The sequence below is a fragment of the Mus pahari genome, chromosome 12, assembly GCF_900095145.1.
Source record: "Mus pahari chromosome 12, PAHARI_EIJ_v1.1, whole genome shotgun sequence".
Taxonomy (NCBI): domain Eukaryota; kingdom Metazoa; phylum Chordata; class Mammalia; order Rodentia; family Muridae; genus Mus; species Mus pahari.
In genome coordinates, this window is record NC_034601.1 from 1,489,771 (window position 1) to 1,504,005 (window position 14,235).

At 51.2% G+C, this 14,235-nt stretch overlaps 2 protein-coding genes across 2 annotated transcripts in view; one reads left to right on the forward strand and one right to left on the reverse strand.

The window, feature by feature from the left end:
- Window positions 1-2,533, forward strand: part of LOC110329984 (ALG1 chitobiosyldiphosphodolichol beta-mannosyltransferase like) — a 6,948-nt gene extending 4,415 nt beyond the window's left edge. Inside the window, exons 2-4 of the mRNA XM_029544564.1 lie at window positions 13-800; window positions 1,599-1,674; window positions 2,376-2,533. Of these exons, the coding sequence (XP_029400424.1) occupies window positions 715-800; window positions 1,599-1,674; window positions 2,376-2,507 (294 nt within the window). The 5' untranslated portion in view covers window positions 13-714 and the 3' untranslated portion in view covers window positions 2,508-2,533. The remainder of the gene's footprint in view (window positions 1-12; window positions 801-1,598; window positions 1,675-2,375) is intronic.
- Window positions 2,534-3,010: 477 nt separating this feature from the next.
- Window positions 3,011-12,967, reverse strand: Eef2kmt (eukaryotic elongation factor 2 lysine methyltransferase). The gene is made up of 8 exons (XM_021209876.2): window positions 12,858-12,967; window positions 10,068-10,130; window positions 7,576-7,656; window positions 6,424-6,525; window positions 5,994-6,127; window positions 5,647-5,912; window positions 4,526-4,672; window positions 3,011-3,140 (listed from the first exon to the last, which is right to left on the reverse strand). The coding sequence occupies exons 1-8, from the start codon at window positions 12,951-12,953 to the stop codon at window positions 3,022-3,024; spliced, it is 1,008 nt and encodes a 335-aa protein (XP_021065535.1). The 5' UTR covers window positions 12,954-12,967; the 3' UTR covers window positions 3,011-3,021.
- Between the last annotated feature and the right edge of the window lie 1,268 nt (window positions 12,968-14,235).

A 14,235-nucleotide genomic window follows, 5' to 3' on the forward strand; every position in this document is an offset into this window, starting at 1 on the left:
GTTTTTGTTAAGGTTTTACTTTTGAGACAGTAAAACCGTACCTTGATCTCAGAGAGATCCAGTTGCCTCTGCCTCCTAAGTGCTGGGATTAAAGGCCTGCGCCACAGGCCCAGCTCTGCCCTATGTTTTTAATCTTGAGTTCTTAGAGGTTTGCCACTCTATCTAGTCATTTGTTGTGTTTGTGTGGGTGTGTAGGGGTAACACACTTGTGTCATGGCAGGTATATAGCCATCAGAGGACAAGTTAGAGGAGCTGTCTATGTTCCTTGAGATCCAGAGATGGGGCCAGGTTGTCAGCAAGCACCTTCTGCTAAGCCAATCATTTTTAAGTGGTCACTGGGTGGTGGTCTTGACCAAGCCAAGTGAACCAAAATCATAGCTCTGCTATCACAGTTTCTCTTTGAACAGAGAAAACAGAAGTTTTCTCTTTGAAAATGAATTATGGCTAATTATGAACAATAAATCAATACAAGTAAAAACGAACAAAACCAAAACAACCATTTGGCAGAGTCAACCATGTTTTAGCTTCTAGTTAGGCTGCCTGGCTTCTTGGTCAGTTTATGCCATTTGTGTTTAGGACAGTCTCAGGGACAGCTTCTGATTTCCACTCACTGTTGGGATTTGGGGTGGGGTGTCACTCCATAGGCCTGGGAGAACGTGTCCTAGTGTTTTGACTGGCTTTGCAGGGTCAGCGGATCTGGGTGTCTGTCTGCACATGTCCTCCAGTGGTCTGGACCTGCCCATGAAGGTGGTGGACATGTTTGGGTGCCACTTGCCTGTGTGTGCCGTGAACTTCAATTGGTAGGAGCAGATACCAAGCCTTACTTGGGGCGTATTCTAGAGCAGCAGTTGGGGGCCCTGTGGTTCTGCTGAGCTCCAGTGAAGGTCAGTCAGCTTGGTTCATCCACTCCATGTCATGCCAGCCATCCAGATGCAAATGGTTTTAGGATGTTGGGACTATGAGCCTGTAGTCTGGAGGCAAAGGCAGGATTTCAGTTGAAACTAACTTGTGCTACACAGTAAGTTCCTGTCTCAGGAAAAAACTGTAGCTAGGGGCATGCTGAGTGTGTCTGTCTCAACATGTACCTTTCTTCTCATCCCTGCCCCACTGCTGGGATATTAGATGCCATCTAGAGAGGATGCTCATGCAGACCACATGCAAACACAGCAGCTTATGGGACATAAGGAACTTGAGCATCTGTGGATGCACAAGGGGCTCCAGGAAGGAGCCCTGCACAGAGTGGGACGGGGCACGGCTGGGGTTTGCTCATGGCTAGCATGCTACTCAGGCTCACCCTGTGGGGGAAGGGTGGCCAGATGTGCTTGCAGGTGCTTTGCTTTACCTCCCTGCTCTGTGGCCGAGCTCTCAGACAGACATGCTGGGACGCTAGCTCTCAGGCTGCAGTGGAGAAAAAACAGAGAGCATCTCAGGCCACCTTCCCTTCTCCAAATCAGCCTGGTGTTTTGTAAAAGCCTTGTAGGCTTTTCTGTCCAAATACTTGAGCTCAGAACAGAGGTCTATTTCACCTGAGGGGTAGTGGCTCGGCTCGGTTCCTTTTCTTCTCCAGCTGGCTCTCAAGTCCCTTGTTCTCTCTGCAGTCTGCATGAGCTTGTAAGACATGGAGAGAACGGTCTGGTCTTCAAGGATGCCGAGGAGCTGGCAGCTCAGCTGCAGGTACTGGGCCTACTCTGTTTGTATGGGGCTGGGTGGTTTGAAGCCTGGCATTGCCAGCTCCATGATCCCTGCTTCCCACGCAGACAGCTGTGGAGGAACTCTGGGGTGTAGAGGAAGGGAGCAGAGGGCTCCAAGGTGGCTTCTCAGCCTGGGCTGTCAGCCATTCATTCACATTGCCAGGGGATGGAAGAGCCATGCACAAACATACACATCCCTGCCACGTGTTCAACGATGGAAGCTGTGCTGCCCTTTAAGGAGGGTAGGGGCCAAGGGAGCACCTGCTGAGGGTCTATCCTTATAAAACTAATGCCCTCTCACTTCTGTCCTTATGTCCAGTAAGAACCCTGCAGTATCATTCTGACATGGATGGGAATATTAGCTGTGGACATGTGCAGATAGTCTGAGTTCCAATAAAACTTTATTTACAAAGGCAGGTGGGCAGGACCCAACCTGAAGGCTTCAGTTTTCTGGTCCCTGATAGACACACTAAAGGCTTCCATCTTAATTGCATCTGTAGGAGTGTGTTGAGGATGGGAGGAGAAGCTGAGAATAGCAGGTGGGGGCTGGCCATTCTCCAGGGCAGGGCTGTGGGTGAGTAGAGGATCCATCAAGTGTCTAGTGAGGGGAGCAGCACTGCTGGACATGAGTGAGAGGGCCATGGCCTGGTGCAGGGAGCTAAGGTCCAGTTTTCCTTCCCCTAGATGCTTTTCTCAAACTTTCCTGACCCTGCTGGAAAGCTAAGCCAGTTCCGGAAGAAACTGCAGGAGTCAGAGCAGCCACGCTGGGATGAGAGCTGGCAGCAGACTGTGCTCCCTTTGGTCACTCACAAGTGACCTCCAGGCCAGAGGGTAGGGCCCCATCCATCCTGTGGCCACCCTTCCTGCCGGGGCCTTTGAGTGCCCCCTAGTGGTCATAAGCCAGAGGACAGCAGTGGGCGACAGCTAGGAAGAGAGTGATCTGGCAGCGCTCTTCTGTTCTGAGCACTTCTGTCACTTCTGGTGTCCCTGCCAACTTCTCAGTCCCTGGGTTTTTGTTTCTGGACTCCTCACATCCCTTACATTCCGGTTCTGCTGGGCTGCCGTCAGCTCTGGGATAGCCTGTGTTCGTTGGGTTTGGCTGAGCAGGGCTGAGTTGTCTGAGACAGTCATACTTAATAAATATATATATTTATTTGTACAATGGAAGTGTTTGCTCCGAGCCTGTGTCCACTCCAGATGAGCTGCTGAGGACAGGCACTAGCACTCAGCCTGTGCTTACTGTACACTTGTGCTCTGTTATTTAACATTCCTGCTCAACAGAAGCCTTTTCAGCTTTCCCATGACAGTCATCTCATTTTTCAAATCACCTTCAAACACCATGGCGACCCGTCAGCACCAGCTTCAGGATTACGATGGCCGAATGCTCTTCATAAGGGAACAGTTTGGCAGTGTGAGGGGGCACCTCTTCCCAGTAGATCCCAGCACGGTCTAGATAAGAGTACAGAGATCTCAGGAGGGCAGCTGACCAGGTGTGCATTCAAGCTGACTGGCTTGGGCCGCAGGTTTGCAGGCCCAGGTAGATGCTCTATGGGTGTGTGTACCTGTGGGCATGCTCGGTCTAAAGGTGGAGGCAGAGGTTCTGCTCCCCATGCTCCCCTTTATTCCCTTAAGCCCCAGCAATCCTGTCTCTGCCCCTGATGACACTAGGATTACAGGTACTTACGGCCACAGCTCAACGTTTTACACGGTGGTTCAAACTTGGGTCTTCTTCTTTGCATATAGTAAGCCCCTTTGCTTACTCATCTCTCTCAAGCCTGAAGGCAAGGCCTTACAGCAGCAGCACCTCTCAGCCGCCTCTCCTGTTGGGTCCCCTGCCTCTCCGCACCTGCCTACCCTGTCAGTTGGGGTTTTCAAGTACCGTGAGCCAAGGTGGTTTCATAACTAGTATTGTGTTAAATAAAGCTAGTAGTTTAGAGTAGCACAGGCAAACAGCCACCTGAGTATAAGTTGGCACACATTCTGTAAATTATGTAAATCCCCCAGTTCCTCCTAGCTGTAATTTTTTTTCTTAAGTATTATGGAAGGAATCCAGCTGTGCACATAGTAGATAAGTTTCTACCACTCAGGTAAGTGCTCTGGTCCCCATAAAGAGTTATTGAAATCAGACACAGGCTGGATGCTCTGTGGTCCCCTCTGCCATTCATAGGGAAGATGTGTTGCAGGCTCTGTGTGTGTGTGTGTGCGTGTGTGTGTGTGTGTGTGTGTGTGTGTGTGTGTGATCATCTGAAGGCCAGGAAGGCCTCTTAGTGCTCCATCAGTGGATTCAGGTAGTGTTCACCTGCTTGTGTGATGTCTGGGGATATGCTGACCAAAGGGAGCACTAGGGGATGTCTGTGTGTCAGCCTGTCCACAGATGCTGTGGCAGGTTTTGGGCCAGGATAACACTGCCCTGTACTGGGTACGTGTGGAGAGCCTTGGTTGGCATGCTGGGGCTGTGGAGATGGTTTTGAGTGGGTGGGGTATAGCTTGGACTCAGCCCAGGTGACTCGGCCCACAGGAGCCCGGGCCACTCAATCTGAGTGCTTCAGTGTCTGCATAGCCGAGGTGGGATGATTGGATGACAGACAAGTGTCATCTGAGGTTCTACAGATGGTGGGGTCCTTATCCCTTTTCTAAAATCACCCTTAGCTTCTCCTCTAGTTGTAGTGTGCCCAAAAAATGGCGGCCAACTGCCCATTGACTCTACAGGCCAGGCTGTGCCTCAGGTAAATGTCACCACAGAAAGATAAGGATGCTGAGGAGCAAGGCCAATGTCAGCCCAGTTTTTAAGCCCTCCTCATGACAGAATGGTGGCCCACAGGTCGGGAACTGACCCAGTTCTGCGACGAACAGCTTGCCTGTGTCCTGGCTGCGGATAGTATAGGCCACATAGACGTCAGGAGCGCTCTTCCTCTGGCAGTCCGAGAGCATCTTCAGGACCCTGACCAGTGACAGTGTCACCTCCCAGCAGTACAGCACATCTACAATGGAAAGGCTGTTACTGAAAGGGCCTCCCACCAGGTGTGAGGGGGTGGGGCTGGGGCTGGCCTTACTCTGGGGGAGGGCTTGGGGACAGTGGTATTAAGATGTGTGTGTTGTTCCTTAGGAACACACCCCAGGTGAAAGGGAGGCCCCAGGAGGAAAGGCCTCTAAAGACTGCAGTGGCCTCCTGTGGCCCTTGCTCACTTAGAAGCTTCATGGTGAAGCAGATCCTAGCCCTGCTTCGGGCTTTTAGAGGGTACTGCAGTGTGGGGTGTGCTGTTTGCAGGGATCTCTGTTATGATAGGGGAGGAAGACTCTGGTGGCCCAGGCAAATCCTTTCTTTCAAAGACTCCATTCTGTTTCCTAAGAGGCTGGGGCTCTCTTGCCATCTCTAAAGGACAGAGGACAGGGACTTAGGACCCAAATGGTAGACAGCCAAGGCCACATGGCACAGTGATGGCACATCTGCATGGAGTCAGCATGGACAATGTGGCAGGGCCTGCCACCCCATTTAAACACGACCCAATATGGTACTAACAAGAGGTGGAGAAGTTGGGTGCGGCCCTGGGAGGACCACAGGCTACATGGACAGTCTACCCCACCTAAAGATCCTGGTGGCTGTTTGTCACCAGCAATGGAAGGCACAGTCCTCGTGTGGGTGGAACTGCTCTAGCGTTCATATAGGTGCAGGGAGGGGAATTGGTGGCCTCAGGGCGGCTGTGGCAAGGCACTCCAGACCACCTTGTGTGCTGCCCTGGCACCTGTCCTCATCTTAAGTCTTCTGGGGACAGCTGGCTGTTCATGGACAGAGCCACAGCAGTAAGAGCAGCTGTCTCCAGAGGGACCTAAGCTCTGGAGTATGGGCTGTGACATCACTGGTTGCCCAGGGTGTCTCTTTAGAGTCCTGCTGGTTCCTGCCTGCTCCACCCACAGCTTTTTCCTGCTGGGATGAGGGTTGCTGCTGGGGCATTACCTGCTGCAATGACAACGTCTGCCTGGAAGGCAGAGAGCTGAGAGGCTGTCACCTCATCCCAGTCCAGCTGGGCCACTGTCACCTTTGAGCTGCCTTCGTCAATGGGAGTGTTCGGCTCTAAGGAGAAGCCATTGAGGAGAACGTTTCCACGGAGCTGCTCAAGCACTTGGGCATGACAGTCGCTGAAGATGTATGCACTGGGGTAGCATGCCTTGCAAATGGCCAGGCCTGTGAGGCCAGCTCCGCTGCCTAGCTCCAGGATAGTCCTGAGTGGGAGATGGGGACCTGTGTTCACAACTGCACCAGCACCAACCGCCTTAGTGCCCTGCTCTATGCCCCAGGATCACCTGTTAGTGAAGGCTGCTGGGTTCTCAATGGCCCATTCTGCCAGGTAGAGAGCAGCGTCCCATGTAACCAAGCCTGTGGTGCCATGGGACACGATGGCAGTGCTCTCAGAGAGTGTGACCGAGTCTCCTGAAGGCTACAGACAAGAAGGAAAATGAACAAATGTATGTCTGGTGGGACCTAACCATAGCAAGTGCAGAGCAGAATGTGATCTGGGGTATGCTGTGGAAGGCACTCAACAATGGAAATTAACAACCTCCCCACACCCGGCAGTGTGGGTGACCTCAAGGATGTGATAAGCACAAGGAGCCAATCGCAGGTTCCATGCTGTGTGATCCCCTTCATCTAACACCTTTAGAATGACCCAGTCACAGAGAAGAGAGTGTGTGTGGTGGACAAGGGTAAGCACAACACAACACCCATGTCTCATACCAGCAAATAGCTCCGGTGGCATTGGGTGGACTCTTGGGCCATCAGAACCTCTGCCAAGGCCTCGTACAGTGCATCCAAAGGCTCCGCGGGTACAGCCTCATGCTGGGGACAGACAGCCTTAATTGAGAGGTCACAGTGACTCTTGCAAACAACCATCCTGTCCCTTGCTTCTGTCTGCTCTGTGAACAGGACTGGGTAGCTTTCACAGCGTTCATGGTGCTAGAGATGGAAGTCAAGACCGTGTGTACATGCTGGGCTGGCACTGGACTGCGGAGCCAGGCTACAGCCTCATTGTACCGGATTTAGAGTGGAAGTTTTGGAGTGGGTGGTATGCCAGCATTTGAACAACTTAGAATTAAAATTAACAGAATTAAAAGTGCAGTGGTAGGGTGCCTTAAGGAGAGGTGTGGAGAGAAGGCAGGCAGATCTAGGAGAGCCACATTGCCCCAGAGAGGTGCCGCTGTTCATGTGAGTCCCAGGCTCACAGTGCAGAGACTTTCAAGATGCCTCTCGGTGCTGTCGAGGCATGGCTTCCCCAGGCTTCAAAGCCCCGTTTCTCCTGGTGCTACCAGGGTCTACAGAGGTACCAGGGTGCTGAGGCCCAGGGCCAGAACGGTGCACAAGCAAGGATGACATCCCTGCTGAGCCTGGTGAGCAGCTGCTCGCTTCAGTGCTGACTGAAGCTGGCCTGCTGTCGTTCTCCATGGCTGTCTGGAGTGGCATGGAGCAGGTCTGGATCTACCCTCCAAAGGTGTCTTGCAGAGGTTGGGAGGATTCTGGCCAGCAGCCCAGTTGGGAGAATAACAAGAAACTAGCTGGGAAGGGACTGTAGGAACAGACTTCCAACAGGGGCGCATGGCTGGTAGGATGGGGGAGGAGGAGGCATCCTTCCTTCACTGGCAAGGATGTCTGGTAGGAAGGAGAACCATAGTTTAGGAGGAGAAGCTGCTGCTGAGAGCCCTGGCTACTCGCTCTCCTCTGTACTCTCTGACCATGTTCTCCCCACCACCAGCCCCCTGCAAGGAAGCCCTAATTCAGAGCTTACACAACCACCACAGGGCAGGGAGGTTGGGCTGCTGGCACCTGGCAGAGCTCTGGAACTCTGTATCCCACTATGTGGCCTGTCCCCAGCAGCCACTGCCCACCACTGACCTTTTTGATGAGCCTTGAGAGAAAGCAGCGGGCATACTTCACAGAGGGTCCGTGCTGCACACACACAGGGTGCTTCACAGTCTAGACAACAAAAGACAAGGCGACTGCTTGCCCTCTGTGTCCTAGGGGCGTCACATGATTGGAGGGGGATTGATGTTCCAGCAAAGATATGCAGGGACAGTGTGGGTATGTGCCCTGGGCATCTACAGGATGGAGCCTTTCCTTGAGAAGGTCTTGCTAGATAGCACGGACTGGTCTCAAATTTGCAATCCTCCTGTCTTAGGTTTATAGGTACATGCTGCCATTCCCAACTCAAGAATAAGTTTTAAGCTCTTTCTTTAAAACATTTGGACGTAGTAGCATAGTTCTGTATAGGAACCTGAGCTCACAGGGCCTTTCCTGCCCACCCAGACTGGCAGGTGGAATGATACTAGCTTGTTGTGAGGATGAAAGTGGGGTATCTGTTTCACAGATGAGGTGAGGGCCCAGTGGCAGGAACCAGACCTCTCAGATGCCTGTCGTCCTGACTATGAGGCCTAGGTGGTGAGGAGGGTTGGAGATGGAATTGAACAGGCAAAGATGGAAGAGCAAAAGCTTTGCCTAGAGAGGAACTCGTGTCTCAGTAGAAAGCTTCCAAAAGTGAGGTACAGGCTCTCCAGCCAAGGAGAGCAGTGTGGGGCAGCTCCCAGGTGGCTCTGACCTGACAGTTTTGAAAGGTTAGAGGACCAGCAGAAAGCAGGACATGGAAATAGGTATGCAAGGAGGTGTAGTTTGCTGCCTTGGAACGACCACAGGATCCCCCTAGTGCTCCTTAATATAGCTCCTCATGTTGTGACCGCCAACCATAAAAATAATTTGCTACTTCATAACAAATTTTGCTACTATATGAACTGTGATGTAAATATCTGTATTTTCTGATGGTCATGGATGTCACAGAGGGGTTACAACCCACAGGTTTCAAGAACCATTGTTCTAGTCCCTGTCCGGGCTCTAATCACGTCAGGACCCATAGGTTATTGCTCCCTTAAGGCCTTCAAGGGCTTCCCACTGAGGGCTCATTGGTGGATAACTCCACTAGATCTTAAAGGAGTGTGCTCTGAGTTTGGTTGGGTCACCCATGGGAGGCTGTAAGACAAAGCCTGCCTGCCTCCCTCTTCATCCTTCTGATGCAATATAGCTTAGGCTGAATTTGCATTGGCCCTGGTTCAGCACAGAATTCCTGGTCTGGGCTCCTAGGGTGGGTTCAGCGGCTGGTGTCACAGGATTTTCCCTCTCCTATTACATTAGGGCAGTGTGAGGCCTGTGATTGGACAGGGAAGAGGGAGGTGAGCTAAGAGTTGCAGAGACAGGGAGCATCTTGGGGTGGGGGTGGGGTGGGGGGAAGGAAGATGGCTGTGGACATGAATCAGTATGGCCATGACCAGCCACAGGTTGTTATGATATCATAAAGGTTAGAATATTGGGATACTTTGTCTAATCTAGGGCAGCTTTGTCATTATCAATTGGTTCTGAAATGACTGTATTGGCATCTTGTGTATTGAGAATTTATTGATACATAAATCTGATTGGTTAACTATAAGCATTGAGTCTTGTTTTTACCGGATTACTGGTTATCAAATGGTGAGGATAGCGGTTCTATTTGGTTACTGGAATGTGGGACAGAGTTGGTGGGACCCCACTGGGACATAGTGTTGTGGCCCACCAGTGCTGGTACTAGAGCAGGAACGCACATGGCCTGGCGGGGCTGGAGAGTTAGCAGGTTGAGAGAAGCAGGAGCACGGAGAGTTGGTAGATTCATTTTGTTGTTGTTGTTTAAAATATTTCCCACAACAGCTAGTGACAAATGTCTTCCCTGAATTTGTATGCAAACATGCTCCTCTAGTGATTCTTTCTGAGGAGGAAGACTACAGTTTTCTCCTGCTGGAAGGTCAGGATCCTTAAGGTTAAGGTACAGGACATGGTGATGTGATCTGTCCTTAATTCAGGCCACGGGCACACACATTTCTGAGACCAAAGCCCACTGCTGCTTCCAATACTGAGAGCACTGGCTGCTCTTCCAGGGGACCCAGGTTTGATTCCCACCACCCATGTGCTAGCTCACAACTGTCTATAATTCCAGTCCCAGGGGATCTGACACTCTTCTGGATTCCAAGGACAGTGAATGAATGTATTCCTCCCCCCCCCACACACACAGACAGACACACCCCAACCCAAAAGTTACAGCCATCTAGAAACAAATGGCATAGTGTGTTCCATAGAGATAGTCTTAAAAAAAATTCTCCTAGCTTCCCTCATCTCATGCAGTTTGAATTTAGAATTCAATTAGAATTTGAATTTCGTCCTCATCCATTAAAACCAAACATCTGTCTGTAGTGATATGCCTATGGGTAATGCCAATGCAAGTGCTGTGTTTCTGTTCTCTGGACACTGGTGTCTGGAAAGGATACAGGCAAGGCTTGGGTCTGCTGTCTGGGGGATGCTGGGGCTCTTACCTTCTGCAGAATAGCCAGCAACAGCTCAGAACCGGAGGGTTCCTTGAGTTTATCTTCTAGGCTCTGAGAGAGAGAGAGAGAGAGAGAGAGAGAGAGAGAGAGAGAGAGAGAGAGATCATCTTAGGGACATTTTCTCAGCAACAGTACACTCCTGTGGAATATTCTGGTAAAGAGTATCAGTGATCTCTGCCCAGGGGCTAATCTTAAGTGGAAGCCACCAGAGGTAAACGTGATCTAATGTCATGGGCCACATGTGGCTGAGTATGAGAAGACCAAGTCCTGATTCACGTCAGATGTGGCTGCCCAGCCAGCAGTCATGGGTCATGGCAACTTTGGGGCTAAGCTGGTAAGCTAAGAATAAGTTACAACATAAAGGCCTGAGATCTGCTCTCTAAGCTAGAATAGGGATTCAGATGTGTGGTGCCAAGCCTGGGCACACCATCTTTGTCATAGGGACTATAGCTACAACTCCAGTCAGGCAGGTATGCGACACAAAGCAAGCTACTTTCTGTCTATCAGGTCCTCTACACCTGCCTTGGCCCTTTTCTGACCATAGCTACACAGTCTTCTCTCTGCTCACTCCACTGTGGCCACAGCAGCTGGTTTGCTGTTCTTAATCATGGCGTCCATGCTTCTATCACAAGACCTTTGCTTCCTCTTCTCTGAGACCATCCTATGGAGCTTGGGTAGCAGTTCAAATGTCTCTTTGGGGAGGCCTTTGATGACTCTATTTGCCATTTCCTTGTTTATTTTTTCATCTGTCTGAGACTGGGTCTCACCTTGTAGCTGGGGCTGGCCTCTAATTCACAGATTCTCCTGCTTTGGTACCCCAAGCTGTGATTACAGGCATGAGCTGCCACACATGGTTTTGCCTGGTATCTTCTGGTTCCTTACTGTTTTAGGGCTGGCCTCTCATGTCTGATGTGCCCTGGTGTGCAGCTCACGGACAGCATTCAGTAAATACTTACTGACCCAGTAACTGCTAGGAGGCACTCAGTGCACTTCCACAGTCACGTGGAAGTCAGGGTTTGTACTCAAGTACTCCCACAAAGTGAGATACAAGAGGGGCTGCCTCTCGAAGAGCAACAGTCATAAGGCGGTTAGGTCCACAATTAGTGTTCATGATCAAGTCTTTGGGTTCTTGGTAGAAGCACTCTTATGTTCATTCTCCTATAAATAAGCAACAGTTTGGGGGGAATGGGGCAATATGACTCCCTAATTTGGAGCTGTGGGACTCCCCCTTTCTACCTTGGTTGTCTTCAGCAAAAGGATTGTCAGACAGCTTACACCAGCCTTGGCTGCCTGAACACTCCATAAACACCTTTAGACAACCAGACCTGACTGTCATGGCTGCTGAAGGTGCGGGCTCAGCCAGGGCTGTTTGAAACTTTTTGCTGTCACAAACCTGGGTGTACAGTGTATTGCTGTGCCCTCATTTCCTGTGGGACAGACGGGAGCACGCCCCCTAGTGGCGTAGCGGAAGGATGGCTGAGATGGAACAAGAAGCAATGCTGTGATTGGTTCAGACACAGCCTGCTGCAGTGGCTCAAAGAGGGAGTAAGGAACCCTCCCGCGCTACCTCCTGGGAACAGTCTCTTGCTTACTTTAGTAGTGCGGGCTGAGGGGCAACAAGGAGAAAGCAGACACAGACATGGCTTAACAGTGGACGGCAGAATTGTAAAAGCAGACAGGCTGGCCATGGTTAAGAGCTAATGAATCCCCACTTCCAAGGCCTGCACAAGAGCTGTATGTTTGTAAGGGCTGAAGAAATCCAATACCTAGGCCTGCTGGGAAGCTGGCAGCCAAAATGTCCTAAGAACTCCAGGAGGGCCAAGGGCCCGAAATCTGCAACTGCTAGCCTTGTCTGCCTACAGCCAGCACAGAAAAACACGGCAGAGATCAGCACTCCCAAAACTTTTTGTCTATGATTTCTAGCTGGGCAAAGGAAAAGAAGTCCAGCTGTTTAGTAGCAAGTGGCTGCTATCATTATATACTTTACTGTACTAATTAGAAATGATGGCACAGAGATGTAGCCTCTTGTAAAGTCCCACAGCACACAGGGGTTGAATTAGAACTATAAGCAGGAAGCTGGTCTCCCTGGCCAGAGTTCTGGCTCGGATTCTTTCCTTCTTAAACCCCTGCTCAAACGGAGTGACCACAGACACCAGTGCTGTGCGCTGTGGGTGACCCTAAACAAGTACTTAACACAGCACATGAACTATTATTATTACATTTGACATTGAATGAGGACCTATTCGGGTTTTGTTTTGTGTTAAGACCAGAGATGTTTTATGTCGATGAAATAATACAACTACCCAAACCACCCAACGAAACCAGGTAGACCCTGGAGGAATACAATCTATAGTAACTCATGCCGGTGAGCTCACCGCACAAGAGTTAACAGCGAGGCTCGCTCTAAAGGATCCTCGCGTCCGAGTTGCAGGTCCCCAGGCCACAGGGAAGTACCCTTTTCAGTCCGAACTCCCTCTGAGACAGTTCTGCCTGAAGCCAGCCCTTCGGATGGGGACCTGGCCTTCTTTTCAGGAGAGCGCGGCTCTTCCCATTTGAAGACGTTTAGTTTTTCAAAGTTATTTTGCAGTCGCCCAAATGACCGACTACTGGCTTAAAAGTTGCTAAAATAATCCAGCCCGGTTCGTGACCCTGTAAACCCTGCCGGAGAAGGGCTCGCCTGCCTCCCGCGGTCCAGCGGTGAGCAAAGGCGGCCCGAGCCTCCCGGCCCCGCCGCCCGCGGTGCTCGACCCTGATACCCGCCGCGTGCCCGCCGCCCACCTGCCAGGGAAAGGAGGGCAGCGCGCGAGCCGCCAGGAAGCGGCGCTCGAAACTCTGCAGCAGAGACGTGGCCCCCTCGTGGTCCTCAGGCGCCATCGCGGGGCAGGGCCAGGGTTGCCTGGAAACGGGCGGAAGCGAGGCCTGAGACGGAGGAGGCGTGGCAACTAGGAGGCAAGATGTGGGCGGGGACTAGTCTATGCTCCGGCCCAGGGGGCGGGGCAAGATGGTTCCCGGGGGCGGGGAGTTCGGTGGGGCAGGGTTAGAGGCGGGCTGTAAACTGCAGGGCGGCTAATGCCTGACTGCAGAGCGTTTTAAACAGTTCGCGGAGTTGGATCTGGCAACTTGGAGGCGGGGCCTAGACTGGCTTGGGGGCGGGGCTCAGAGGGCTGCCCTTGGCCGGAACTTGGGGTGGAGTCTAAGGATTGGAAGGTGGGCCCGAGCGGGAATAGGGGTGGGGCTGAGGTTGAGGTTGAACAGTGCTTAGGGGGCTGTCTTTGAGTGGTCTGGGGGCGGGCTCAGAACAGCCAGGGGCGGGGCTAGGGTGGGTCTGTCCTCGTAGTAGCCGAGGCAGATTTTGGAGGGGTCTAACCCCACATGGGTGTTCACGCACACGCGCGAGCGCGCGCGTACACACACACACACACACACACACACACACACACACACAAGAAGTCAGGCCAGTATAGGGGACCAAGGAGTTGGTCTTTATTCTCTGAGCTGGGTTAATTTAAATAAAATGAACTGAGATTGTTTCTGTGGGGTTTCATCTTTTAATTTCTTTACGTTATTTGTGTATATGTGTATACACACACACACACACACACACACACATTATATAACAGTAGCAGTATCTGCTCTGAAAATTAGTGCACAGAATTGCAGAGGCTTCCAGCAGGAGTTTTGTTTCATCTTGCGAGGAAAAGAATCTGAACTAAGAGTGGGAGTTAGCTGCAGTGGGTGGCAGAGTATTCTGTTCAAAGTCCCTAGAGTTGAAAGACAGGACGCTGGCAAGCCACTCCTGTTGTCCTCCAAGTGTGCACTGTCATTCAAGGTGTAACAGTTCAGTTTAGCAAATGTCTCAAAATCTCCATTTGGAAGCTTCTAGAGCTAGCTTGTTAAATATACTTGCAGAATGTCGATGAAGGGGACAGATTGTATCCCGTTACCTTTTTTAGACAAGAAATCCTGGGGTCTGTTTTGGAGAACAACAGAGGGGAATTGATTATAGTCGGGTCTGTGACCCTCCAAAAATCCAGGCCAGCATAGGGGACCAAGATGGGATTGATCTTTTATTCCCTGAGCTGACTTGATTTAAATAAAATGAACTATGATTGTTTCTGTGGGATTTTGCCTTTTCATTTCTTTACATTGATTATTT

What these genes read in the sequence shown, in the direction of transcription:
- Eef2kmt (XM_021209876.2), bottom strand. Translation starts at nt 12,953, where the DNA reads ATGGCGCCTGAGGACCACGAGGGGGCCACGTCTCTGCTGCAGAGTTTC. An exon ending in TGCTGGCTATTCTGCAGAAG is followed by an intron (nt 7,657 to 10,067) that starts GTAAGAGCCCCA and finishes TTTGTTGTCTAG; the next exon opens with ACTGTGAAGCACCCTGTGTG. An exon ending in AGACGTTGTCATTGCAGCAG is followed by an intron (nt 4,673 to 5,646) that starts GTAATGCCCCAG and finishes TTTCCATTGTAG; the next exon opens with ATGTGCTGTACTGCTGGGAG.